Below are 27,179 nucleotides of genomic sequence, written 5' to 3' on the forward strand. Positions count from 1 at the left end.
TCCAGACTGCACAGTGGGGGTGTGGGTGGGTGGAGGGGTTCACACGGTCTGGTGGGATCACCCGGTGGTACAGAGGAGATGGACTTGGCAATCCTATCCATCCACAGGCTCTCAACCTAGTCTTGCTGCCAACATCATCGGGAATGGTTATGAGGCCGCCAAGGACTGAACCCCTCTGTCTGCAGTCACACAGTCAGTCAGCTGTAGCTGGGAGGTCCCGGATGGCTGCCGCTGCTGAGGGCTGGAAGCTGGAGAGAGCGAGCTTGGTCCTCACGGCGTCCTTAGGCTCCCTTTGAACTAGCCTTGCTGTTCTGGGATGTCTTTTGTGATTCGGCTTGGAGTGTCTAGGAATAAAACATAAGGACTAACAGGGATGGGTTACAGCTACGTGGGGAAGTTCTGGAGGAAGAAACCCTTTTTCATTATAATCAAAACAGTGACCACAGAAGTCAAGTCAGTCGCTGATTTACCTTGGTGATAAAGATAAGGCCCAAACAAGGGCCCTTGCCTCTCTGTGTTCCGGAGGCCGAGCCCATGGTGCGCTCGGTGCTCACAGTGGTGCTCACAGTCGCAGTCTACCGACAGTGCCTTTGGGCCTCAGGAGCTGCTCGGTGACTCAACTCTCCCAGGGCCACCCCACTGTTTACTTGTGTTATGCTTTCCGCTCTAGCCCCAGATTTCTTCACCCCAGCGGGCAGAGTGGATACATAAGTAATCTCTTATTTACACACATTTCTCCTAAAATTTGAATTGCTAGTATTTCCTGACATCAGAAGCCTGTGTAAAAGTCACAGCATATGGAAACGATTTCCATCTGGTACGTAAGGAAATCGGGACTTGCCTATATTGTAATTAGCTTTTAGATTTAAAATGTTTAGGTCTGCTTCACCACTTGCATTGGTTGATAATTTTTCTTTTTTTCACTCTAGGATAATTGAAGTTAAAAAAAATACAGTGGTTACAAGATGACTATAGTTCAGCCTACAGCTTCCTGTTTGGACAACAGGAAAAACCATGCTGGGTTTTGCAATAGTTAAGAGTTCTAGATTCTTATTGCCCTTAAAGATAAATTATAGGAAAAGGGATTTCTTCTTTTAGACACTTACAGCTTCTTTAGAAGAACTGATGGGTCCTTCAGGTAATGGAATAGGTGTTGACGGTTTGATAGGTGGTGATACCAGTGGTGGCACTTGTCTGAGTTCTTCATCCTTAAACATCAGAAGTGAGTGGGAGAGCTCTGTGATTACTGGGAACTTGTAACAGCTATTTTCACATTCTGGTATAGGAGTCAAGAGGATGGGGAACCTAGTCACACATAGCCAGATGCTGAAAGTTCTTAGAAATAGGTCAAACAGTACAGTGAGTATTTCTCATTGAGGAACACTACCATATTGAAATTTGGTTTTGTCAAAGGGATTAAAAATAGAGGAAATTAACACATTGTTATTTTCACTTTATGTCCTCATCAAATGCAAAGTAGCCTAACTAAGGGCTAACCTTAGTGCCCTTTAGCTGAGAGGCAGGGTCCACCATGTTCTCTTTTGATTCAGAGGAAGCAGGCGATGCCGTAGGAATATCTGTCTTCGGAGCCTTGGGAGAGAAACATCTTACATAAGCATCATCTTTCTGCTCTCCCTGAAATGTGGAAGCTCTTTTGCAGTAGTCAAGGCCTTTTAACACAATTTGCTTTTCACCAAATCTCCCAACTTCCTCCTCTGACTACACCCTTCATGAGTAACAAATGAAATATGTCCCTGAAATAACAACTTAGCAGTTTTCTTCTTTGAGTTTTGAGTACTCTATATTCCAAAGTTAAATCCTAATTAGATTCCAGTGTTTAAAATCCTCAGTCATTAGCAAGCTACTGACTGCCAATTCTGGTCCTATCCTGCCTCAAAAAATATATATAAATAAGTTGCCATTTGTCCATCATTCATCAGTTTGTAATAACCTTGGTGTAACTTAGTCAAAATTGATTTCTATTATTTTTAGTATCTAATAACAAATTAGAAATTTGTCTTATTTACTTAACAGGTAGGCAGTCACTTAAAAGAGGCTGTCAACTGGTATGTTCAGTCTGATGTCTAAATTCTTTATACAGTCCAGCATGCTACTGGCTTTTATTTTGCATGTGGTGCTGGCATCAGCTGGGAGTCTGATCAGCAAGGACCCAGTTCTAACCTGCTTTTTTGGAACATGGCCTTTCCTCCAAAACTTCTCACAGTCTCCCTAAAATCCACCCCGGACAAAGCCTCCTCCACCCAGCTTACTCTGAGATCAGGGAAAGAGAAAGCAAGATGGGCTTTCCTGAAGTAACTTTTTTCATGCTGAACTTCAAATAGTTCCCCTTGGCTTGTCCTAGGAGTAACAACACAACTAAGACCAAAAATGACTGGCCCTCATTCCGGGTATGCAGATCAATGGGCTGAACCACACGGGCAACATCTTCTACAATGGCCTTTCCTTCCTCGCACAGAGGTACCAGGTCAGATGGAAGCAGGAGTAGACAAGTTTATTTGAAAGGCAGAGTGACAGAGAATGAGGGAAAGAACAGAGAGGTCTTCCATACACTGGTTTAGTCCCCAGATGCCCACAGTGGCTGGGGCTGGGTTTCTCACATGAGTAGCAGGGACCCAAGAACTTGAATGGTCACGTGCTGCTGAGAGGCCCTTTATGATGAGCCCACGTCAAGATACTCTAGTGCTTGGGTCAGTCCTAGGTTCTTCAGTAAAATACCAGGAGAAAAAAGTTGCTGAGATACAGGCAAAAAATGATGAAGGAAATGAGTTAAAGGAAGACAGAAACTTTACATTCTAGTTTAGTCATCCACTGCTTAAAAACAGGAGTCTGGGGGCAGACTGGCACAGGGGTTAGGATGCCATTTGAGACATCACATCCCACGACTAGATGCTTTGAGTCTCCACTTCCAATTCCTGCTTCCTACTAATGCACACCCTGGGAAGTAACAGAGACAGCTCAAGTGCTTGGGTCCCTGCTACAGATCGATGCCTGGGCTCCTGGCTTCAGCGTGGCTCAGCCCAGGATGTGGGCGTTTGGAGAGTGAACCAACAGATGGACGATCTCTATGTGTCTGTCTCTGCCTCTCAAATAATATAAAAAGTATTTAAAAAATAGGAATCTGGGCAAAAGAAATAGATACAAAAGAACAAGAGCAGCAAGTGTCTGCTAACGAAGAACAGGTGATGAAGAAAAAAGAACCAGCATTGTGGAGTAGTGGGTAAAGCCATGGCCTGCGACGCCAGCATCCTATATGGGCACTGGTTGAGTCCCGGCTGCTCCACTTCCAATCCAGCTCCCTGCTAACGGCCTGGAAAAGCAGCAGAAGATGGTCCAAGTGTTTGGCCTCCTGCATCCATGTGGGAGAGCTGAATGAAGCTCCTGGCTCTTGGCTCTCACCTGCCTCAGCCCTGGCCATTGCAGCCATCTAGGGAGCAGACCAGCAGAAGGAAGATTCTCTCTCTTCCACCACCCCACCCCCCCCCACCCCCGGCCATCTTTCCCTCTCTCTCACTTCAAATAAAATAAATCTTTTTTTAAAAAGATAGCAGCACTATGGCTAGAGGTGGTGTAAGTGGCTTTCATTGTCTCAAGAATTTTTAAAAGACTAAAGCCAGTTGGGCCAACCTGCAAAAGCAGCACCTGCTGTGGCTCTAAGGAGAACGTTGTGGAGAGGCCCAGTTTCGGTGGAATCTGGACTCTCTGAACCCAGTGACTCACCTCCCCACTTTGAGGTATCTCAATTGGCTTCGGCTTCACATCTATCAGGTAGAAGGTGCGGGACAGGAGCAATAGAGAAGGAGGGACATTCTCCTTCAGGTGGAGATCCAGCCACTGGAGAAGGAGGGAGATAAACAACGATCAACTCTCAGAACCACAGAGCCACAAACGGCCCCTGGCCATCAACCGCCCCCCCCCACCGCTCATGCTGACACCCCAAGGCGGGATGGAGACAAGGACGCCAGCCTCCCAACTTCTGATCTGGGCTCCATGCGTTTCCCTTGCACTGCCCACCCTCCAACATGTGGTCACTCTCAGATTGGGGAGGGAGAGTTCCACTGAACTCAGCCCAGCTCTGCATCACAGCAGCTAAGTGTTTCCTTAGACAAAAAATAACATGAGAGAATAGTCAACCTCATCATATTGGCCAAGCTTTCTCTTTTGTAAAAGATTTTATTTAGAGGCCCAAGCGCTTGGGCCCTTGCACCCACATAGGAGACCAGGAAGAAACTCCTGGCTCCTGGCTTTAGATCGGCCCAGCTCCAGCCGTGGCAGCCATTTTGGGGGTGAACCAATGGAAGGAAGACCTTTCTCTCTCACTGTCTATAACTCTACCTGTCAAATAAATAGACTTTATTTATTTGAAAGAGTTACAGAGAGAGGCAGTGACGGAGAGACAGAGATCTTCCATCCGCTGGTTCACTCCCGAATAGTCACAACAGCCAGAGCTCAGCTGATCCAAAGCCAGGAGCCAGGAGTTTCTTCCTGCTCGTGAGTGCAGAGGCCCAAGGACTTGGACCATCTTCTGCTGCTGGATTGGAAGTGGGGCAAGGGGGATGCAAACTGGCGCCCATATGGGATGTGGTCACTTTAGGTAGTGGCTTCAGCCCCTGGGCAAGCTTTTTAAAAAGCATTCTGAATCAATAATGCACACACAAGAGACAAAATTCAAAATGTAAATGTATTTGATAAAACAGAGTCTGCCTTCTATTCCTTTCTCCAGCTACCCTCTTGCCTAGATGTATCCACCAGTTCCTTGTATAATCTTCCAGAGATATCCTATACATACATATGTGTGTGTTATCTTTACATAAAGGATGACATAAGGGTAGGCAAGCATTTTGCCTTTTGTTTGTTTTCACTGAAGTATCTTGGACACTGATTCACATCAGGAGATGTAGATCTATCCCTTTTTAAGTATCTATTAAGAATACTGGGACCAGCATTGTGGCATTGCAGATTAACCTTCTGTCTGCCATGCTGGCACCCCATATGGGCACTGATTGAAGGCCCACCTGCTCCACTTCCAATGCAGCTCCTTGCTAATGTGCCTGGGAAAGCAGTGGAAGATGGCCTAAGCACTTGGGCCCCTGTACCCACATGGGAGACTCAGAAGCAGCTCTGGGCTCCAGTACCAGCATCCCATATGGGTGCTAGTTCGAGTCCCAGCTGCTCTACTTCCGATCCAGTTCTCTGCTATGGCCTGAGAAAGCAGTAGAAAATGGCCCAAGTCCTTGGGCCCCTGCACCTGTGTGGGAGACCCAGAAGTTCCTGGCTCCTGGCTTTGAATGGGCCTACCTCTGTCCATTGCAGCCATTTTGGGAGTGAACTAGAGGATGGAAGACTCACTCTCTCTCTGCCTCTTCCTCTCTGTAACTCTGTCTTTCAAATAAATGAATAAATAAATCTTTTTTTTAAAAAAGTGACTGTAAGATTCCATAGTCTTCCCTGGTGTGCCTACGCCTTCTCCAGTTACTCAAGCACTCTTCTAGGCACTTTATGAAGGGATTTTGCAGACAGAATCAGGGTTCCAAGTCAGTTGACTTTTTTTTTTTTTTTAAGATTTATTTATTTGAAAGGCAGAGTTCCAGAGAGGAAGAGCACAGAGAAGCAGAGGCAGAGAGAGAGAGGTCTTCCACCCGCTGGTTCACTTCCAAGATGCTGCAACGGCCAGTGCTGGGCTGATCCGGAGCCAGGAGCTTCTTCCAGGTCTCACACACAGGTGCAGGGGCCCAAGGACTTGGGCCATCTGCTTTCCCAGGCAATAGCAGAAAATTGGATGGGAAGTGGAGCAGCTGGGTCTTGAACCAAAGCCCATACTGAATACCGGCACTGCAGGCAGCAGCTTTACCTGCTATGCCACAGCGCTGGCCCTGTCAGTTGACCTTAAGACAAGGAAGTTATCTGGGTGGACTTTTATCACAAGAGACTTTTAAATCTGGGGCTAGCTAGAGGTCAAAAGGGAAGTTGGGTTTGAAGCTGGAAATTTGGCATTTGCTGGCTTTGCAAACGAAGAGGGCCAAGAGGTAAGGAAAACAGGTGGCCTCTAGGAGCTGACAGTAGCCAGGGCCTGGTAGCCAGTGAGGAAATAAGGACCTCAGACCTACAGCTGCAAGGAGCTAAGTTCAACAAAGGGCAGAGCTTGGAGGCAGGTCCTTTACCTACAGGCCTCCAGGAAGGAATGTAGTCCATACTTCTGACCTACGGAACTGTGAGCTGAGAAGTGGGTGTTGTTTTAAACCACTAAGGGTATGGTACTTTGTAACCCATCAGTGGAACACCAGTGTGGTACCCTGTCCCTGAGTGAAAGACAAACCCAGCTTCTTCAGTGCCCCAGTGTTCAATGAAGTAAGACAGAGGAGGTAACACAGTTCACCTGCAAGGCAGGAACCACACAGCGAGGTCTGCAAAATGAGGGCACAGGGCTCTGGTGCAGAGAGCACGGCGACTTGCCTCCATGAGCTGTTGTCTCAGCTGCTCCTCGGTGAGACCCAGAGATATCATCCCTCGAGCCCTGCAGGCGGCTTGTAGTTCTGACACACTCAGAGTTCCCAAGCCTTCTTTGGCAATTATCTGAAAAAAAGAAAGAAAAGAAAGCAAGGACCGGTGCTGGATCTTCTGATTCCAGTTTCACCTAATCTCTACCTTCCAGCAAATCCGTCAAACACAGAATCTGGCACTTTGATACTGTGTCCCTTTCACTGGCTGCTGCAAAGGCCAAGCGCCAACAAACAAACAAACAAAAACACCCAAAGAAGGTGACAGTGAAATGGTGAAATGGGGGAGAATCCTGCCAAGAGGTATTAGTAACAGAGATATTTACATAACTCCTCCCCAACATTCTGTCACCAAAGTAATTATTCCCCTCTTGATGTGCGGTTTTTCCAGGTTGTGACATCTCCACTCCTTTTCCCTTTCATGGCAGTTCAAGGGTTATTAGGAAAAATATTTCACTTGAAAAGCTTTCAATGGGCCATTTGTTGCATGTCCCAGTGGGGCTCTTCCCACTTCCCCTCCCCTGCAGCTGCCCCCCCCCCCCAAGCTCCCAGGAACAGCCCAAACTCCTTGGTCCACAAATGGCTTTAACTCCTTGGCCCACAAAACTCCTTCGATAAATAACACAGTTTCTCTTTGGTGTGACCCAAAACCGTGGCACTTCTGGGACCAGTGTTTATTCCCAAATTCTGCAGGCTAAGCCGGCTGAGGGGCTCAGGTTTTCTGCGTGTTCTGGGAAACCTGCTCCCCCGGGCAGAATGCCTGCTAGCAGCTGATTCAGATTCAGGGGGCATTCTTTCCATTTTTAAAAGGAGTCCAATTAGTAGTTATGGTCCAAATGGTGCCTTTATTCCCCCAAGACGTCTAGGGTCTGCATTGTGCTTTGCCCCTTCTTACCAGGCCAACTCACTCAGCAAAATATTTACTTTGGCACCAGCTCCTCAGCAGGGGAGCAGAGGTGTGGGGGTAGAGCCTTGTAAGAAATCGGTGGAGCTGCTATTTCCTTCCCAGCAGGTCCTAACTTCTTTAGTTTAGGCCCAGCTAAGACATCCAAATGACTGCTTATGATGGTGTTCTCACTTGCAAACAGGTCAGGGTACCACAAACAAGCCCCCAAAGGAGCAGTCTAGGTTCAAGCTGTCATGGTAATGGTTTTTGAGAGCCAGAACAGGTCCATGACCAGATCCCACAGAAAATACAACACAGACACATCCTCAGATCTCTCCCGATGCCTTGCTAGTCCCCTACAGTGACGGCGAAGCTCTTACTTCATCATCTGCTTTTATAGACTTCAGGGTCATCAGCAGCTGAAAGCGGAGCAAGTTGTTGGTTCCAAAGGTCTGCAGTTCCAGCAGTTTGCACAGGGCGACCAGCTGGGGTCGGTCTAAGTGCTCCAGGGCGAGCTGGTCCTCAAAGAGTTTGGAAAAGCGAACTATCTCCTTAGTGCTGGGCTTGTGGCCCGTCTGGACCTAGGCAGTAGGCAAAGAGGCTAATGAAGACGTGTCTCTTACTTTACTTGGCCTTCCTGGTAGACTGTCTGCAAGAAACATCAAAGCACGAGTGGGCTTGGGGCCAGCGTTGTGGTGCAGTGGGCTAAGTCCTTACTTGCAATACTGGCATCCCATATCTGAGTGCCGCTTCCGATCCAGCTTCTTGCTAATTGCCTGGGAAGGTAGCATATGATGGCCCAAGCGCTCAGGAGACCAGGATGGAGTTCCTGACCCTAGCTTTGACTTGACCCAGCCCTGGTTGCTGCAGGCATTTGGGGAATGAACCAGCAGATGAAAGATCTCTCTTTTTCTCTCACTCTCATTTTCCCTCACCGTCTCTCTGCCTTTCAAATAATTTTTTAAATTTTTTAAAAAGCATATGTGGACTCTACAAGTATCTGATATCTAGAAATGGATCCTAAGTACAAAGAATAAATAAATATGCCTGAAATCAAACTAAAAATTAGTAGTCCAACAGTTTGGTGCTAATTCCATTGTTCTTTCCAAGAAGTTACCGTCTTCAATACATTGATTATTTTAAGGCTTTTCTGCAAACTACCATAATTGTTTACATATTGTATGCTTATGACTACATATTTGTGGTTTCAAAGACTGTGAATAATTTGGAAAGTCGATGATAACATGCATTTTCCACGTAACTCCCAGCCTGAAAGACACGGTATTATATAAAAGGCTGACACCTGTTTCACATAGGATGAGAGCTGTGTGGAGGCCTCTCCCAACTTGGCTCTGTTCCTCCTTGCCATTTCCGTGATTGTTTCTTGAAGAAATTTTGCTAGTTCCAGTTTTGCAGCCATTTTCTTTCTCTGTTTTTCTTCCTTAATAGAAGGGGAAACAAAATCGATAAAACCTTCATGATTGCAACTTGGTAGACAAAGATGGGAATGGGGTCAACGTTGTGGCTCAGCTGGTTAAACTGCTTGTAACGCTGGCATCCCACATCCAGCACCCTTTCAAGTCCCAGTTGCTCTGCTTCCAACCAAGCTCCCTGTCAATGTGCCTGAGAAAGCAGGAGGAGATGGCCCAAGTACTTGGATGGAGTTTCTAGCTCCTGTGTTCAGCCTGGCCCAGCCCTGGCCTTTGCAGCCATTTGGGAAGTGAACCTCTCTCTCTCTCTTTCACACTCTCTCACTCTGTTTTTCAAATAAATAAATAAATAAATCTTGAAAAAAATCAGAATGACTATTACCTCACTATTGCTTATCCCTATAGCATGTATTATTTTCATGCCCAATTGAATGAGTTATGTGAATACTGGAGCAAATAAAAAGTAGTCTCTATGAGGAATTTTTGTCACTTAATCATACCTTTTATTTTTCACTAATACATTGATCATAGGCATTTGGTGCATACAAAATGTCCTCTAAATGAGTGGTTTTGTGATTATTTAGAATGAGATAACCTGGTACAAACCATTTCGGCTGCTAGTCAAGTCAAACTGGTCTGAGTGGCCTTGGATTTTGCTTTACAAAGAAAACTAGGAAATTATGCTAAGGTAGCATGCAGTTTAAATAGAAACCAGATGTAATTAATGATAATACAGTGAGTTAAACGCTATAACAGATATGAACAAAGCACTACACAGAAGACAATTAGATGCACACTCTCAAAACACTATATTGACTAGTATTCCTTCATCCTTGTTCATCATCACAAACAGTGCGGGACCATTTTCAGAATAACCGTGGGCTTGAGATGGTGCTGTGGCACCACTGAGCCACTGCTTGGGATGCCCACGTTCATATCTGAAATGCTGACTCAAGTCCCAGCTACTCTGCTTCTGATCCAGCTTCCTGTATGCACCTGGGAGGCAGACAAAGGGTCAAGGGCTTGGGCCCCGGCCATCTACATGGGAGACGCAGATGGAGTTTCAGGAGGTTAGGGTTAGGGTTAGGGTTAGGGTTAGGGTTAGGGTTAGGCCTGGCTGCTAGAGCATTTGGGGAGTGAGTCAGAAAACAAGCTCTCTTTCTCTCTCTGTCCCTTCCTCCCTCTCTCTATGTGTGTATACATGTGTGTGTCTTTCAAGTAGATGAAAGTAAAAATAAGTAAGTAAACATTAAAAAGAATGGTCCAGGCCAGCGCCACGGCTCAATAGGCTAATCCTCCGCCTTGCGGCGCCGGCATACCGGGTTCTAGTCCCGGTCAGGACGTCGGATTCTGTCCCGATTGCCCCTCTTCCAGGCCAGTTCTCTGCTGTGGCCCGGGAGTGCAGTGGAGGATGGCCCAAGTGCTTGGGCACTGCACCCCATGGGAGACCAGGAGAAGCACCTGGCTCCTGCCTTCGGATCAGCGCGGTGCGCCTGCCACAGCGCATTGGCCGCGGCGGCCATTGGAGGGTGAACCAACAGCAAAGGAAAACCTTTCTCTCTCTCTCTCTCACTGTCCACTCTGCCTGTCCAAAAAAAAAAAAAAAAAAAAAAAGTCCAGACTTTAGGAGGGTAGAGAGGAACCAAACCATGTCTTTCAAATAAATTAAAAAATAATTCTTAGAGACAGAGAGAGAGAGGTCTTCCATTTGCTGGTTCACTCCCCAATTGGCCGCAACAGTTAAAGCTGCGCCGATCTGAAGCCAGGAGCCTGGAGCTTCTTCTGGGTCTCCCACGAGAGTGCAAGGGCCCAAGGACTTGGGCAATCTTCTAATGCTTTCCCAGACCATAGCAGAGAGCTGGGTGGGAAGTGGAGCAGCCAGGACTTGAACCGGTGCCCATATGAGACGCCAGCACTGCAGGTAGTGGCTTGACCTGCTATACCACAGTGCTGGCCCCCTCATATGGTATTAATTCCAGATTCTGATGACTTTAAATCGAAGTAAATGAACCACTGTCAGAGAGTTTAATATTTTTATCTTACTTTAATGTATTGTGATGTAACCCTTTAAAAGTATCTCAGTTCTGTCCTTAAGTCTGTATTGCTATTGTCAATGTCATCATGGAGGCTCTGTGGTTTCTCCTGTGGACTATTACAGCTGCTTTCCAGTTGCCTTCCCTCCTGTGGCTCAGGCCTCCTCCATGCTTCCTGCCAGCAAAAGGATTTTTCTAGAACACAGATACAGTTATCACCCACTCTTGCTGAAAATTTCATCTTCTGGGGCCACGATGTGGCACAGTGGGTTAAGCCACTGCCTGTGATGCCAGCATCCCATATGGGTACTGGTTCAAGACCTCCACTTCTGATCCAGCTCCCTGCTAATGCATCCAGGAAAGCAGAAGATAGCCCAAAGTGCTTGGACCCCTGTATACATGTGGGAGACCCAGATGGAGTTCCTGAGTTCCTGGATTTGTCCCAGCCCAACGCTGGCCATTTCAGCCTTTCATAGGGTGAACCAGTAGATGGAAGATATTCTCTCTCTCTCTCTATATATATATATATATATATACATATATATATATATATATATATATATAAATTTATTTGAAAGGCAGAGTTTACAGAGAGAGGAAGAGAGACAGAGAGAAAGAGAATCTTCCATCCACTGGTTTATTCCCCAGATGACTGCAATGGCCAGGGCTGGACCAGGCCAAAGCCAGGAGCTAGGAGCTTCTTCCAGGTCTCCCACATGGGTGCTAGGGTCCAAGCACTTGAGCCATCTTTTGCTGCTTTGCCAGGTGCATTAGCAGGAAGCTGATCCAAGCAGGGCATCTGGGACTCAAACAGGCACCCATATGGGATGCTGGCATTGCAGGTGGAAGCTTAACCTGCTAAATCACAGCGCTGGCCCCAAGAAATAGTCTTTCCAATGAAGTGGTGGGCATTGTGGTCCTGTGAGTTAAACTGCTGCTTGCAACACTGGCAGCTCAGTCTGGATCGCCTGTTCCAGTTCCAGCTGCTGTGCTTCTGATCAGGCTCCCTGCTAATGTGTCTGGGGAGGCAGTGAAGGATAGCCTAAGTGCTTGGGCCCTACACCCACCTGGTAGACTGGGATGGAATTATTGGCTTTGGCCTGGCCTAGCCCTGGCTGTTGCAGCCATTTGGGGAGTGAACCCATGGATGAGAGAAGGCTCTCTGTCTTTCCCTCTCTGTGTCACTATGCCTTTCAGATATAACACATGCATATTATATATATGGTACTGGGAAAACTGGATCCACACACACAAAATCTAGATCTCAACATTACACTTGTCACAGAAATTAATTGTAAATGCATCACAGACCTAAATAGAAAACTATAAAACTCTTGGAGAAAACAAGAGAAAAGGGCAAGCACTGTGGAATAGCTGGTTACGCCACCACTTACGAGCCTACATCCCATATTGGAATGCCTGGGATTGAGCCCCTTCTCTGCTTCAGACGTAGCATTCGTGCTAATGCACACTCCGGGAAGCAGCTGATGATGACTTAGGTACTTGTGTCCCTGCCATCCACACAAGGAGAACCAATGGAGTTCCTACCTGGCCCAGCTGTGGCTACTGCAGGCATTTGGGGAATGAACCAGCACATGGAAGAATCACAAGAATCACACACACTCTCTCTCTCTCTCACAAACACACACACACACACACAAGAAAAATTAATAACTTCAAAAAGAAAAACCAGAGAACACTCTAGGTGACCTTGGGTTTGGCAATGAGGTTTTAGCCACAACACGAAAAGCATGATATCTGAAAGAAAGCTGTAAGTTGAACTATGTATTTGCTCTATGAAAGACATTGTAAAGGAATGAAAAGCCAAACTACAGACTACGACAAAATATTGGCAAAGTACATATCTAATAGAGAGCTTTTATTCAAAACATATAATGCACTCAAAACCACCCAATTAAAAAGTCAGCAGGGGCAGGCATTGTGGTGCAGTAGGTTCAACCACTGCTAGGGACACCTGCAGCCCACAGCTGAGTGCCTGGGGCCTAGTCCCACCTCTGCCTTCTGACCCACTTTAACCATATAAAATTGCTACAAAAAATAGCAAAATATCTGAACAGACACGAAAGAAGATACACAGATGGCAAACAAGCAGCGGAAGAGATGCTGAGTGTCATATGCCATTAGGGAATTGCAAATTGAAATGAGACCCCACTACACACCTACTAGACAAAACACAGACAACAGGTACAAAATGCTAGACCAGGCACTCTCATTCATCAGTGGTAGGAGTGCAGAATGGTACTGCTACTTTGAAGACAGTTTAGCAATTTATTGTACAACTACACACAGCCTTACTATAGGATCAAGCAATTACTCTCCTAGGGATCTACCCAAATGAGTTGAAAGTCCATATCCTTAGAAAGACATGGACATAAACGTTTATAGCAGTTTTCTTTATAATTAACAAAAACTGGAGGCAACTGAAATGTCCTTCATTAGGTAAATGAACAAAAAACGTAATAGAGGAGCAGGCATTTGGTGTAGTGGTTAAGATTCTGGTTGGTACTCCCGCAAACCATATCAGAGTGCCTGGGTTCAAGTCCTGCCTCTGCTTCTGATCCTGCTTCCTGCTAATGCAGACCCTGGGAGGCAGCAGATGATGGTTCGTTCTTGGGTCCCTGCCACCCACACTAGGGAGATCCAGATGAAGTTCCTGGCTGGTGTCCTGGCCCCACCTTGGCTGTTGCAAGCAGACAGAAATCTCTGTCTATTTCTGTCTCTCTGCTTTTCAAGTAAAATGAAATAAATTAAACAACAACAACTGTAGTATGTCCATACAATGGACTATTAGTCAGTGATAAAAAGAAATGAGCCATGAAAAGACAAGGGAAAAATCTTTTTTAAAAGAGTTATTTTGAAAGGTAGAGTGATAGAGAGTGAGGGAAAGACAGAGACAGATCTTCCATCTACTGGTTTACTCTTCAGATTCCTGCAGCACTCAAGGCTGGGACAGGCCAAAGCCAGGGGTCAGGAACTCCATGCTGTTCTCCATATGGGTGGCAGGGACCCAGGCACTTAGGCTATCACCTGCTGCCTTCCCAGCTACATTAGCAGGAAGCTGAGTTGGAAGTAGAGCAGCTGGGACTTGTAGTGGCCCTCTGATATGGGATGTGGACATACTCCAAGCGGTAGTTTATGCCACAACGTTAACCTCAGGGAGAAACTTTAAATGCATGTGCTAACTGAAAGATGCCTGCTTGAAAAAGCTGCACATTATGATAGCCTGGAAAAGGCAGACCTTAGAGAGAGAAAAAAGATCAGGGGTTGCTGTGGGCTGGGGAGGAGCAGGGCAGAGGCCAAGAGGTGGAGCTCCAGAGATTGTCTAGTGCAGCAAAGCTATTCCGTATGACATTGTGACGGCGGGTACATGACATTATGCATTTGTAAAATCCACACACTTGGGCCGGCGCTGTGGCATAGTGGGTATAGCCACTGCCTGCAGTGCTGGCATCCCATATGGGTGCCAGTTCAAGTCCCGGCTGCTCCAGTTCTGATCCAGCTCTCTGCTATGGCCTGGGAAAGCAGTAGAAGATGGCCCAAGTGCTTGGGCCCCTGCACCCGTGTGGGAGATCCAGAAGGAAGCTCCTGGCTCCTGGCTTCAGATCAGCACAGCTCCAGCCATTGCGGCCATCTGGGGAGTAAACCAGAGGATGGAAGACCTCTCTCTCTCTCTCTCTCTCTCTCTAACTCTGCCTTTTAAATAAATAAATCTTTTTATTTATTTATTTATTTGACAGAGTTGTAGACAGTGAGAGAGACAGAGAGAAAGGTCTTCCTTCCCCTGGTTCACTCGCCAAATGGCTACTACAGTCGGTGCTGCGCCGATCCGAAGCCAGGAGCCAGGTGCCTCTTCCTGGTCTCCCATGTGGGTACAGGGCCCAAGCACTTGGGCCATTCTCCACTGCCCTCCCGGGCCACAGCAGAGAGCTGAACTGGAAGAGGAGCAACCAGGACTAGACCCTGGCGCCCATATGGGATGCTGGCGCTGCAGGTGGAGGATTAACCAAGTGAGCCATGGCGCCGGCCCGAAATAAATCTTTTTTACAAAAAATCCACAGACATGTACAACACAGAGTGAACTCCAGTGTCAAGTAGGTATGAGCTTTAATTAATAATGTGTCAACACTGGTTCTTCAGTTCTAACAAGCATGCCCCACAGGAACGCAGGGGTTAATAATACAGGAGGAAAGGCATATGGGAACTCGGTACCTTTGGCCCAGTTTTTCCCTAAACCTAAAAATTGCTCTCAAAATAAAGTCCATTATTTTGTTTTTTTTTTTTTTCTTTAAAAAAAAAAAAAGTTTAGAAAACTCCCACATACCTTTTTGGATTCACTTTCAAAAGTTGATGGCAACATTTCTGGGAAGAGTTTCAGAAACACTGGTAGTAAGAATTCCATGAAGGGTACAATTATGAACACCATAAATGGAACCAGGCGGAAGAAATCAGCACAAGTTCTCAATAGCTAAAGAATGAAACACATACATTCCATTGTTTTTGGACAAAAACAAAACAAACAAATACCAAACACCTTGTTCCTAAAGAGTTAAATACCCAAGACAGGGGGCTGGCATTGTGGTGTAGCAGGTAAAGCTACCACCAACAACTCCAGCACTCCATATGGATGCCGGTTTGTGTTCTGGCTTCTCCACTTCGGATCCAGTGCCCTGCTAATGGCCTGGGAAAAGCAGTGGAAGATGGACCCTACCACCCACAAGGGAGACCCTGATGAAGCTCCTGGCTCCTAACGACATCATGGCCCAGCCTTGGCCATTGTGGCCATTGTGGGGAATGAACCAGCAGGTGGAAGAGATCTCTCTCTGTGTCTCTCCCTCTCTCTCTGTAACTCTGACTTTCAAATAAATAAATAAAATCTTAAAATAAGTAAATACCTAAGACAGGTTTATGTAGCTGATTCTGTAGCTGGAAAGGTGGAATTTTCCTCACCAAAGATCTGAAGTAACATTTATAGGATATATTGAAGCAAATCATGACAATCATACTATTGGTATAAAAGCTTCCAACTAAGTTAGGGGGCCCACACTTTAATAACACAGTGCCAATTTAAATTGATTTTTAAATGCATATACTTCATATATTAACAACAGTTTGTATTTCAGATACACAGATAAAACCTGAAGCTTCTCAACTCCTCAGAGAGGCTGAAACACAGTTACAGCCATTCTGTAGGCAAATGTGTAATGACTGTGAGCACACTGCCTGAAGTTGTCTAGCAAGGCAGATGGACATACTGACGGACACTTGTAAGAAACTGGTTCTCACCAGCAGTTACTAGCCCCATTTGGGAACTTTTACCCTGAAATGTAAGTTTGTTAGCAAAGATTCATTTTAACTGTACATTTTCTTGCTTAGAAGGGAATCTTGCCTACCCTCCGTCTCTCTCGTCTGGTCAGCACCTGTCCATGCAGCAGCCTCCAAACCATTCTGGTGGCGACCTTGGTGTCAATCCAAAGCAAGTAGAATCCGTTGTAATAATACTTGAGTTCATCCACGATGATCTGTCTGTACGATCGCTTTCCGCCCTTAACCTTTGCCCCAGTTTCCCGTGTGGGCTCAGGGCTGGTCACCTGTGGCTTTGCTGTGGTTTGCCTCAGCTGGGGTTTACCAGGATCCTCTTGGAGCCAGGGCACTGATGTGTGCAGCTCTTGTGTTAGTCTAGTTGGTGAGCAGAGTGTGTTATTGCCTAACTGACCGGGGCAGGATACCTTCCTGCTTTCATGGTTCTTCATGTATGTCCTTAAACGGGAACCCGGCAAGGGCAGAAACCCAAGTGAGGGTGAGTAAGAGGAGCAGGCAGGATGCACAAAACGGCCAGAGAATCTGGAACAAACGGCAACTTCTGCTGAGCTGAGCACAAACTATCACACACTTACCCATTAAAGAAATATTTTATTTTATTTGAAATAAAACAATGCTTTTTAAGCCTCTATTTTAGAAGTTCACTAATGAGTGAACTATAAGTTTTTATGCCAGTTCAAAAAGAGTATGCCCTATGTTTGAATAACATACTCTGAGCTATTAATAAACTAATTCCTGAGAATTGCTTTATTACTAGTTAGAAATTCTGTGACTAGTCACTAAAAAATCTAATAGTAAACATTGTTCCAAAAAGGGTTTGATATTGTTTTCTCTAGCTACTATCCAAAAAAAGGGGCAGAGGATTTGTGTCTCTAGCCACTCTCCTGGTTTGATGAAACATTTCAAGGTCCCCATGGGAAGTAAACCAATCATAAAATACAGCTTTACCTACCAGATGCCTATGAATCCCATCAAACAAGAGGCACTGACAGCTGAACTACCCATCACCTAATATTCCCCAAGAACATTGGGAATACAAACTAGACACAGGGGGTGTAAGCCACTGCTTGTGAGACCAGTATCCCAGATCAGAGTGCTGGTTTGAGTGCTGGCTGCTCCACCTCAGATCCAGCTTCCTGCTCTTGGATCTGGGAAGGCTGCAGATGATGGCTCAAGTACTTGGGACCCTGCCACCCATAAGGGAGACCTGGATGGAGTTCGTGATCCCTGGCTTTGGCCTGGCCCAGCCCTTGCTGTTGCAGGCATTTGAGAAGTGAACCAGTAGAAGATGGATGATTCATTCTCTCTCTCTCCTCTCTCTCTCTCCTCCCTCACTCCCCCATAACGTTTTTGGATAAATTAATCCAAAAATTAAAATTAAATTAAAAAAGAAAAAAGAACCAGGCAGCCCACCACTGATCTCTACATTCTAGGATTGAAATAGCCACAATTTTCATTGAAGCCAGCATATCAGATTATTTGATAATAAAAAGAAGACAGATCCAGGCAAAGAAAGAAAGTTACTGGCAAAGTAACTTCTGTTGGCAAAGACTTCCCAGTCTTTCAGACTATATTTGAAGCATACCAAAATAATAAAAACATTTTTTGAATAGCCAAAAAGGAAAATGTACAGTGCACTGGGCACAAAATAAGTTCCCAGCGAATGTTCTTATGAATAAGTGATAACAGACCTTAGTGGGACAGGAGTATGCCCTAAGAGTGCTTGCCTACCAGTCACTTTACTCCTTTATACATCTGATCCTTTACTACACAGGAGTCACACTTCTGTCTTACCTATACCAAGCAGCTACAAGAGCAGTCTGGATTCCAAAGCATATAAAAAATGTGGGGTAAATTTAAATGTCAGCTTCCTAAAAACCAATATAGTTAAAACTTCCCATCTAAAGAAAGGACATACACATCCAGTATACATACTGGATGGGGGGATGACAACGCTTACCTGGTGCGGGCAATGGCTAGGAGTGAATTATAACTGTAGAGGGCCATATTTGCTTTTGTCTCAACTAGTCAACATAGGGACCTAGACAAAAGAAGTAGACAGTTCAGTGTTTTGAAAGCACATCCATTGAAAGGAATCAAGCGTCTTTTTAGCTATTGCAAAAAAATTTACATATTCAAGGTGCAAAATTTCCACTTCATTTCCAACAATCCTGAATCATGTTTGCTTAGCTTTGGATTTGGGAATGGTACACTGGAGATACTAACACAGAAATAAGTTTCCAAGACGCTGTTGCTCATGAAGATGACCCGATCCTCTAAGATATTTTGTTTTTTGGTGGAAAGTATTTACTAACCTTAATCCGAATGGCTAAACGTATTTAAGAAGCTGTGAAAGGCACACTTATCTGTAGTGTACAGGTGGAAAAGTAAATATTCCGGGTTTGTTTCCAATGAGCTTTGCTCCATATTTGGCCAAGCGGCTCTAAACCGCGGAAGACTGACAGTACTCACTAATCTCGCTTATGTAACAGTGAGGAATACACGTGGTAGCCACTTCAGCCTTCCCGTGGAGCTAAAACGGTCTCCCCTGGGTTCTCCAGGGCCCTAACCGAGCTACGCGAACCCTGAGCCCGGCCTGCGGCGCCCTTCTGCTGGGGGCGGCGGCGGCAGCCGTGGACCAGAGCATCCCAGGCCGTCAGCTGTACTTCCTTGCAGCCGTGGAGGGGAAGCGTACCGCGGTCTCCCCTGTGCGGGAACCGCAACCACGGCGCCCATAATCAGAACAGGGGCTCAGAACCTCTGAACCCAGCCTAACGGCGGATGAGGTCCCGCTGCAGGGAGACGGGACCCCGTGCGGCGGTTAAGGGGCTGTCCCGCCCCGGGCTGCGGGCAGCCGCGCCCCCGGCCAGCCCAGCGCCGGGTCCCGGGGGTTACCTGCGCGGCTGGCCCGTCGCCACCGGGTGCAAAGCGCGCCCGCGGCTTCCGCAGCCAGCGGCTCTCGTGCGCGTGGCGTGTTTGGGGTGTGTGTGTGTGTGTTCTGGGGGGCGGTCAGTAGGTGGATGGCGTGGCGTGAGTGGGGTGTGTGTGTGTGTGTTGGGGGGGTGAGTAGGTGGATGGCTGCGGTGCTGGTTTTAAGGTGCGGGGCGTGTTTGGTGTGGGGGTGGGTGTGTTTGGTGTGTTGGGGGGTGTGTGTGTGTGTGGTGTGTGTGTGTGTTGGGGGCGGTCAGTAGGTGGATGGCTGCCGTGCTGGTTTTATGGTGCGGGGCGTGTTTGGTGTGTGTGTGGCTGTGTTTGGTGTGTGTGTGTTTGGTGGGTGGGTGTGTGTGGTGCGGGCGTGTTTGGTGTGGGTGTGTGTTGGGGTGTGTGTGTGTGTGTTTTGGGGGGCGGTCAGTAGGTGGATGGCTGCCGTGCTGGTTTTATGGTGCGGGGCGTGTTTGGTGTGTGTGTGGCTGTGTTTGGTGTGTGTGTGTTTGGTGGGTGGGTGTGTGTGGTGCGGGCGTGTTTGGTGTGGGTGTGTGTTGGGGTGTGTGTGTGTGTGTTTTGGGGGGCGGTCAGTAGGTGGATGGCTGCGGTGCTGGTTTTATGGTGCGGGCGTGTTTGGTGTGTGTATGTGTGCTTGTGTGTTTGGTGTGAGTATGGGTGGATGGGTGTGTGTGGGTGTGTGTGTTGGGGGCGGTCAGTAGGTGGATGGCTGCCGTGCTGGTTTTATGGTGCGGGGCGTGTTTGGTGTGTGTGTGGCTGTGTTTGGTGTGTGTGTGTTTGGTGGGTGGGTGTGTGTGGTGCGGGCGTGTTTGGTGTGGGTGTGTGTTGGGGGGTGGGTGTGTGTGTGTTTTGGGGGGCGGTCAGTAGGTGGATGGCTGCGGTGCTGGTTTTATGGTGCGGGCGTGTTTGGTGTGTGTATGTGTGCTTGTGTGTTTGGTGTGAGTATGGGTGGATGGGTGTGTGTGTGTGTGTGTTGGGGGCGGTCAGTAGGTGGATGGCTGCGCTGTTGGTTTTATGGTGCGGGGCGTGTTTGGTGTGTGGGTGGGTGTGTGTGGTGTGGGTGTGTTTGGTGGGTGGGTGTGTGTGGTGTGGGTGTGTTTGGTGTGGGGGTGGGTGTGTTTGGTGTGTGTGTGTTTGGTGGGTGTGTGTGTGTGGTGTGGGTGTGTTTGATGTGGGTGTGTGTTGGGGGTGGGTGTGTGGTGTGTGTGTGTGTTTTGGGGGGCGGTCAGTAGGTGGATGGCTGCGCTGTTGGTGTTCTGGTGCGGGGCGTGTTTGGTGTGGGGGTGGGTGTGTTTGGTGGGTGTGTGTGTGGTGTGTGTGTGTGTGTGTGTTGGGGGCGGTCAGTAGGTGGATGGCTGCGCTGTTGGTGTTCTGGTGTGGGGCGTGTTTGGTGTGGGGGTGGGTGTGTTTGGAGTGTGTGTGTTTGGTGGGTGGGTGTGTGTGGTGTGGGTGTGTTTGGTGTGGGTGTGTGTTGGGGGGTGGGTGTGTGTGTGTGTTGGGGGCGGTCAGTAGGTGGATGGCTGCGCTGTTGGTTTTATGGTGCGGGGCGTGTTTGGTGTGGGGGTGGGTGTGTTTGGAGTGTGTGTGTTTGGTGGGTGTGTGTGTGTGTGGTGTGGGTGTGTTTGGTGTGGGTGTGTGTTGGGGGTGTGTGTGTGTGTGTGGTGTGTGTGTGTGTTGGGGGCGGTCAGTAGGTGGATGGCTGCGCTGTTGGTGTTTCGGTGCGGGGCTGGGCCAGGAGCAGGAACTAGGACGCTGGTACGTGACCGGGGACCGCGGGGTGCGGAAGAGAAAGCAGGCAGGCGGGGCGCCCACGTCTCCGGGCGGGGCGGGGGGCGAGGTCCAGCGCCAAGGAGGGCGAGGGGTGAGGCCGGCCGCGCCGGGACCCCTGGGCGGCGGTGGGCGAGGGGCCGGGCTCCGGAGGGGCAAAGACTCGGCCCCGCACCCCTACCTCCTCGGCCTGGCTCCCGGGGACGGCCCGCTCGGTCTTCCCAGTGCCCCCACGCTAGAAGGGCCCGAAGCCGGTCTCCACGGCGCCACCTCTCGCCCGTGACGTCACGGAGTGACGACACCGCCCGCCAATGAGCTCTCGGCTGCCGGGGCGGGCGTCCTCGGCCGTCGCAGCTCCGCGGCGGCCAGGCGGCGGTCCCGTCGGCGGCGGGACTTCTCTGTCGGGTCCGGTGCACGGAGCGCAGGTGCGGGGGGCTTCGGCACCAACGTCTTGCCGTCTGCGCACGCTTGTGTGGGCCGACGAGGGCGGACCGAAGCCGCTCTTAGCGGCGCGGAGTATGACAGTCGCCATGGGAACCACGCGGCGTCACCAAGGACGTCACGACGTGGTCCCCCTGCACCCCGAGAGTACCTAGGGGTCCGAGCGGGGCGCGGGGGGGGGGACCAGGAGGACACCCTTCTCCCGCGGCGGAAGCCCGAAGCCCACTAAAGGAATTCGCTCTGCAAGTGTGACAGGTGTTGCTATGCTCGGTAAGGCGCGTGGAGGTCTCAGCGGCGAAGGCGTGCTCGAGATGACGCACGCCCCGCAGGCTTGGGGGGCCCGGCCACTGAGCCATCTGGACGGATTCTGCTTCTTGTTACCTTTTCCCATCCACTTCCTTTTATTTTCATTTTGTTTGAAAGGAAGGGAGACAGACCTCCCACCTGCCGGTTCGCTCCCCGAGTGCCAGACATGTTGGGGCTGCGCCAGGCTGGAGCCAGGGGCCCGGAACTCCATCCGGATCTCCCTCGAGGGTGCAGGGCCCAGGCACCTGAACCGCCGCTGCCTGCTGTCTCCCGAGCGCCGGCCTAGGGCCAGGCGCTCCGCTCCGGCCCTTCTGCTGGGGGCCGCGGAGGCGCCTTCTCCTGGAGAGCGCGCCCCGGTGCGCGAGCTGAGCGCAGGCGCTGCTCACCCGGCGGCTCGCGGGCACGAGTGTTACCGCTCGGAACCCTCCCGGCGTCTTCGACTGAGCCACAGGGGCTCCGCTGTCCTTACGCAGGCAGCGAGCTTTCCGGCGTGGCCACTAGAGGGCCCTTGGTGCATGCCCGATGTCCCCTTCCATACGGAAAGATTTCATTTCACGTTCTGTGTTTGCTACAGTCAGGATCCACGAAGGTGTCTCCCTTTACCTTCCCCCTCCTGAAAACTCCTGATGGTAAATTCTGAGCTCTGCAAGAGAGCTGTAAACTTGGCATGCACTTTCATAAGTTAATCACGGCACTACCATACAGGTACTCGTAGTTTTCTGGGAAAGATCATAAAAGGGTGCAAAAATATGTCTCTCAGGTCCCTGGGAGACATTTTATACCGGGAAATATTCTTATTCATGTGTTGTATTCGCTTACAACCAGACAACCAGTGAGAATCATTAAGTATTCATAAACCAGATGAATGACTCAAGCCCAGTCTTTGAAAGATGAGCTGGGTTTTCTATGCAGCCATATGTCAGCAATCCTATTCTAAAACGGGAAGGGTTAAAGCCCCTTCTCACTGAAATCCATTCCTTCAAAAAGCAATGCTCCCTTCTCCTGTTTTCAGGCTTGGACTTTCAGGATAAGTGATTTACCATATGAGAGTTTATGTATATAATTTTCAGAAGGAAAGCCAAAAAAATTTCCTTTCCTCTATAACTCTATCCCTGAGAATTGTGTTCGATTTTTGTCTTAATTAAATTTGCTCCTTTTTTTTTTAATGGAGCAGAGTAAGCATGTTCATAATCCCATAATTGTTACATGCTGAAGATATATTTTTGTCTATTTTTTAAAACGTTTATTTTCATCTACTTGAAAGGCAGAGCAATGGGTGGTGAGAGAGAGGATCTTTCATTGCCTGGTTCACTCCCCAAACACCCCCTAACAGCTAGGTCTGGGCCAGGCTGAAGCCAGGAGTCTGGAAGGTCATCTGGGTCTCCCATGTGGATGGCAAGGGCCCATGTACTTGAGCGATCCTTTGCTGCCTCAACAGCAGGAACCTGAATCAGAAGCGGAGCCGCCCAGACTTGAGCCAGGCACTCTGCCCTTGAATGCAGACAACCCAAAGGCAGTTCAACCTGTGTACCACCACATTGCCTGTACCTAAATTATTTTCATGGCCATTTCCTAAATATGGCTCCACCTAAAATATTACATTTTCTAAAATTCTGCAAGAAGAGACTATGCATGTACTTCATATAACATATTTCTTAAAAAAACATTTATTTATTTGAAAGGCAGAAATACAGGGAGAGGAGAAAGAGAAGAGACAAAAGGGAGAGATCTTCCATCGACTGGTTCACTCCCCAAATGGCCGCAATGGCCCAGGCTGGGCCAGGCTGAAGCCAGAAGCCAGGAGCCAGGAGCTTCTTCCAGGTCTCCCATGTGAGTGCAGGGGCTCAAGGATTTGAACAGGTGGCCAGGACTTGAACAGCCACCCAAATGGGATGCTGGCACTGCAGGCAGCGGCTTACCCTTCTATGCCACAGCACCAGCCCCAACATAATTTAAAATTCCAAACTCTTGTTCTGGGCATGATTAGAAGCAGGCCAGTATAAAAATCCTCGAGAACAACTTACCTGATTCTTTTTAAAGAGGAAATCCCGGTATTAAGTCCCAGCAACAGTTTATCAGTAAAGCAAAGACAGGGTGCAAAGAGAAGGTAGGAGGGAGACAGAACCATAGAAAAAGAAAAGAAAATATAGCCCTTCTCCCAGGAGGTAGAATAATACCAGGCCCAGGTGTTTCTCTATGGCCATTTTTTTTTTAAAATAACAAATAAAAATGTGCTTTTATCGATTCCTTTAGCTTTAATAGTATTACGAACTCTAATCATTTTCACCCTTAGTATTGACAGGGTTATTATTATTATTTTTTTGTAACTAATACCTATTTAGTGCCCATGAAAATTAGCGATCTGTAGAGATCGTCTCTTATTTCAGTGCTACCAGGACCGTCTTGCAGTGGCTGCCAACAGATCCGCGGCACGCTCCCGTCTTCACAGAGCGTGACGTCAAGCAGCGAGGTGGCTTTAATATTCCCAGAAGAGAGAGCCACGGGTGTCCTCCTGCGATCGCTTCCCGCCCGCGCGTTCCCGTCCCGAGTCAGCACCCGCAGGCTCCGGGAAACGCACCCCGCGGCACCCACCTAGGACCTGCCATTGTCTCCCACGTCCGCGGACGGCGCGGGCACCCCAGAGGCGCGCCCTCGGGCCCGGGCGGCCGGCGGGGCCCCGGCACGTGACGGGCACCGACTCCGCGGGGTCCCGGGAGGCCGCTGACGTCCTCCGGGCTACCCACAAGCCTCCGGGCGGCCAGGAAGGCGGCGCGCGCCGCCGGTGCCGGCCCGGGCGGTCGGGGCGCTCCCCGGGCGGCACCGAGACGCCGCCGCCGGCTTCCCACACTCACGCCCGCCGACCCCGGGGCTTCCCGATGTAGCCGCCCCACACACAGCCCCGGACGAGCAGGAAGCCCTTCCCCCTGACAGCTGTCGGGCTGGAGGCAGCCGAGGGCGACGCTCGGAAAGCAGCCCCCGACTCTCCCGGTCTTGTCCACCGGGCGCCCGTGTGTGCAGGGAACCGCACAGCCGTGCCACTCTGAGGAGAACCAGCTGGCGTTTAGTGCGCGAGCCGCTACGTCCACACCATCACGGATTCACCTCACGGGCCCAACCCTTAACCTGTTCCTCCGCCGTCTAGTTCTTGTTTCGTTCTCGACGCCAGCGCTTCCTGTCTCTTTGCCCTATCGCCCGCGGCCTCCCTCCGGGTCCGCGCCGCTACTCCCCGCGGCTCCCCTCAGCCCCGCCGTCTGGCCGCTTCCTCCTCTCGCCCCCTGCGCTCCAAACCCGGGACTGCATTTCCCGGCAGGCGCCGCGGCCGGCGGCCAATCAGGGGCTGAGGATTTGGCGGCGGCGGCGGCGGCGCCCCGAGAGTCGGGGTGGGGGGGCTTTGTGCGCGGCGGCGGCGGCGGGAGCGGGCGGCGACGGGGACGGCGGCGGCCAGCACGGAGGCGGAGGCCGGGGGCGCTGTGGGCAGGTCGCCGCGGAGAGGCGTGCGAATTCCGAGTCGAGCCCCGAGGACCCCGCTGCCCCGGCCGGGACGCCAGCCACCAGCTCCTCTCAGGCAACCCCGGCTGCGCGGCGACCCCCGGCCCCTGCGGCCCCCGGTGCCCACGCCGCCTCCCGCAGCCTTCCTCCGCCCCGCAGCGCGCCCGGCCCGGCCCGGCCGTGGCCCTCCTCGGTGCCGGCCGCCATGGCAGAGGCGTCCGGCGCGGGGGAAATCTAGCCCGGGGATTTCATGCGGCCTAGTCTGGTTCCGTCTCCTCCCCCGCCGCGGCCCCGGCAGCTGCCTGCACCCCAAGCCCCACTCCGGGCCCCCGTATCTCTCTCTCCTGTGATCGTACTGACACGGCCGGGGGGTTAGAATGGAACAAACTGAAGGTAAAGTGCGGGTGTGTACGTGTGTCTGTGTGTGCGCGCGCGCGTGTGTAGTGCGAGGCTGAGCTGAGGGAGCTGCGGGCAAGGGGCGACTCGGGGCTGAGGCGCGGGCGGGAGAGGGAGACCCAGGACCTGGAGGAGCCCGGGGCTTCCGAGCGGGTTCGGGGGTGGGGGGGAGCCGAGAGAGGAGCAGATGGCAAGGTGGGGGGTGTGGAGGGACTTGGGGGGTGGGGCAGGGAAGGTCGGAGCGGGGTTAGAGCTGTGGCGCTGGGAATTGGGAGTAGAGGTGGGGATGGAGATGGGCAGGGGGAGAAAGGGAAGAGTTCGATCTGGAGACCCGAGGACCCCGACGTGGGGGAGGTCTGCGGGTGTAGCGTGTGTGGAGCTTAGGGGAGTCCGGGGTATGTGTGTTGGCGGGGCGGGGGAAGGAGAATAGAATTTGATGGGGAGTCGGGGGCACCTTGCGGGGGTCGAGGCAGAACCGGGGCACGGAAGTGGAGGGAGCGATGGACCCGAGAAGGGGTGGGAGATGGTGGAGGCAGGATGCTCTGGGAAGGTGGGGTGTAGACGCAGGGAGCTGGGAGACGGGGTTGGGTGAGGGGAGGGAATTGACTGGCTGTCGGAAGGGCTGAGCACGACCGGGCGGCCTCGCCGGGTGGGAGGGAGAGAGGGGATGGGGTTGTGAAAGTGTTAGGCAGCGAAAGCCTTTTGTTCTTATATTTGTATGCGTTTTGTGCCTTGCCTCTCGAGGCTGGAGCGTGGAGGAGCCAGTGGCTATTTGCGGCTGGGATTGTCGTGAAATGGGGGAGGTGTGGGTTCGGCTGCTCTGAGGGAGATGTGTTTGTGTTATGGTAGGGAGACAGGGGGAGACATGGCCATAATTTGATGGTTTTGGTGAGGGAGTGAAGACTTCCGATTTAAAGGGGGCAGGGGCAGCCATGTTTGCTGCCAGGCACTGCAGTGTAAATAAATTCTTTTCCTCTCGAGCGTCCGTGTGAATCTGGAAGGGGCCAGCTCGGGTTGTTAGCCCCATTGCTTTCTGTTCAGGAACTCCTCTCCCCTGTGTCTTGGGCCATTTAAAATTATTCATAACCGCCAAACGAGGCAGCGGTGTTTTCCATCTTGTGTGTTTTGCTGCTCTCCCCCTCTCTCTTCCCTCTTCCTTGTGGCTGCAAGCAAGGCATGCTGATGAGCTGCAGTGTAAAATTTAACCCTTTCATAAATTTCAAACTGGATTTTTACTGTCTGTAGGCGTCATTACTACTCTCGCATGGCAAACATGATCGTGAAAAGTCTTCCGAAGACTGAAAAATTTGTTTGTTTCAGAAGCAGTCAACATGTCTTTTTTTTTTTTTTCTTTCTCCCAATTCTTTAAGTAAACAAGGAAATTGCATCGGTTATTTTACTTGGGCCTGTGCTCTTGGCAAAGCACTGTGGGAGTAGCAGGGGTAGAGAAATCTGCTTGTGATAGATGCTCTGCTTGATATACTTTGAATGTCGGAAAATTAGAAATGTGTACATATAGAATAGCGTTTCTGATACTTGCTTATAGTTGATGATGGGTGTGTTCAGAAAAATGCTTGCTTGCTTTTTTTTTTTTTTTTTTTTTAAATAAACTCTGTATTTCCCTCATCCCTTT

General features: G+C 49.9%; 2 protein-coding genes across 5 annotated transcripts in view; one reads left to right on the plus strand and one right to left on the minus strand.

The window, feature by feature from the left end:
• Positions 1 to 213: 213 nt before the first annotated feature.
• Positions 214 to 21,169, minus strand: LETM2 (leucine zipper and EF-hand containing transmembrane protein 2). The gene is made up of 11 exons (XM_062213460.1): positions 21,096 to 21,169; positions 18,165 to 18,245; positions 16,276 to 16,726; positions 15,207 to 15,350; positions 8,705 to 8,842; positions 7,782 to 7,982; positions 6,472 to 6,591; positions 3,739 to 3,852; positions 1,498 to 1,590; positions 1,107 to 1,208; positions 214 to 344 (listed from the first exon to the last, which is right to left on the minus strand). Exons 2-11 carry the CDS (start codon positions 18,209 to 18,211, stop codon positions 282 to 284), a joined length of 1,473 nt encoding a protein of 490 aa, XP_062069444.1. The 5' UTR covers positions 18,212 to 18,245; positions 21,096 to 21,169; the 3' UTR covers positions 214 to 281.
• Positions 21,170 to 25,369: 4,200 nt separating this feature from the next.
• Positions 25,370 to 27,179, plus strand: part of NSD3 (nuclear receptor binding SET domain protein 3) — a 121,114-nt gene continuing 119,304 nt past the window's right edge. For 3 of the 4 annotated variants that reach the window (XM_062213435.1, XM_062213436.1, XM_062213438.1), the window contains exon 1: positions 25,370 to 25,543. The gene's annotated coding sequence lies outside the window, so the exon portion shown is untranslated. The remainder of the gene's footprint in view (positions 25,544 to 27,179) is intronic. The other variant, XM_062213439.1, reaches the window with a different exon arrangement.

The sequence above is a fragment of the Lepus europaeus genome, chromosome 16, assembly GCF_033115175.1.
Source record: "Lepus europaeus isolate LE1 chromosome 16, mLepTim1.pri, whole genome shotgun sequence".
NCBI lineage: Eukaryota > Metazoa > Chordata > Mammalia > Lagomorpha > Leporidae > Lepus > Lepus europaeus.

Excerpts from the sequence above, each read along its gene's own strand:
- LETM2 (XM_062213460.1), bottom strand. The coding sequence starts at position 18,211 with ATGGCCCTCTACAGTTATAATTCACTCCTAGCCATTGCCCGCACCAG. Across the intron at positions 6,592-7,781 it reads CTATAAAAGCAGATGATGAA|ATAATTGCCAAAGAAGGCTT; the intron begins GTAAGAGCTTCG and ends TCTTTTTTTCAG. Across the intron at positions 3,853-6,471 it reads TGAGACAACAGCTCATGGAG|TGGCTGGATCTCCACCTGAA; the intron begins GCAAGTCGCCGT and ends CTCCTTCTCCAG.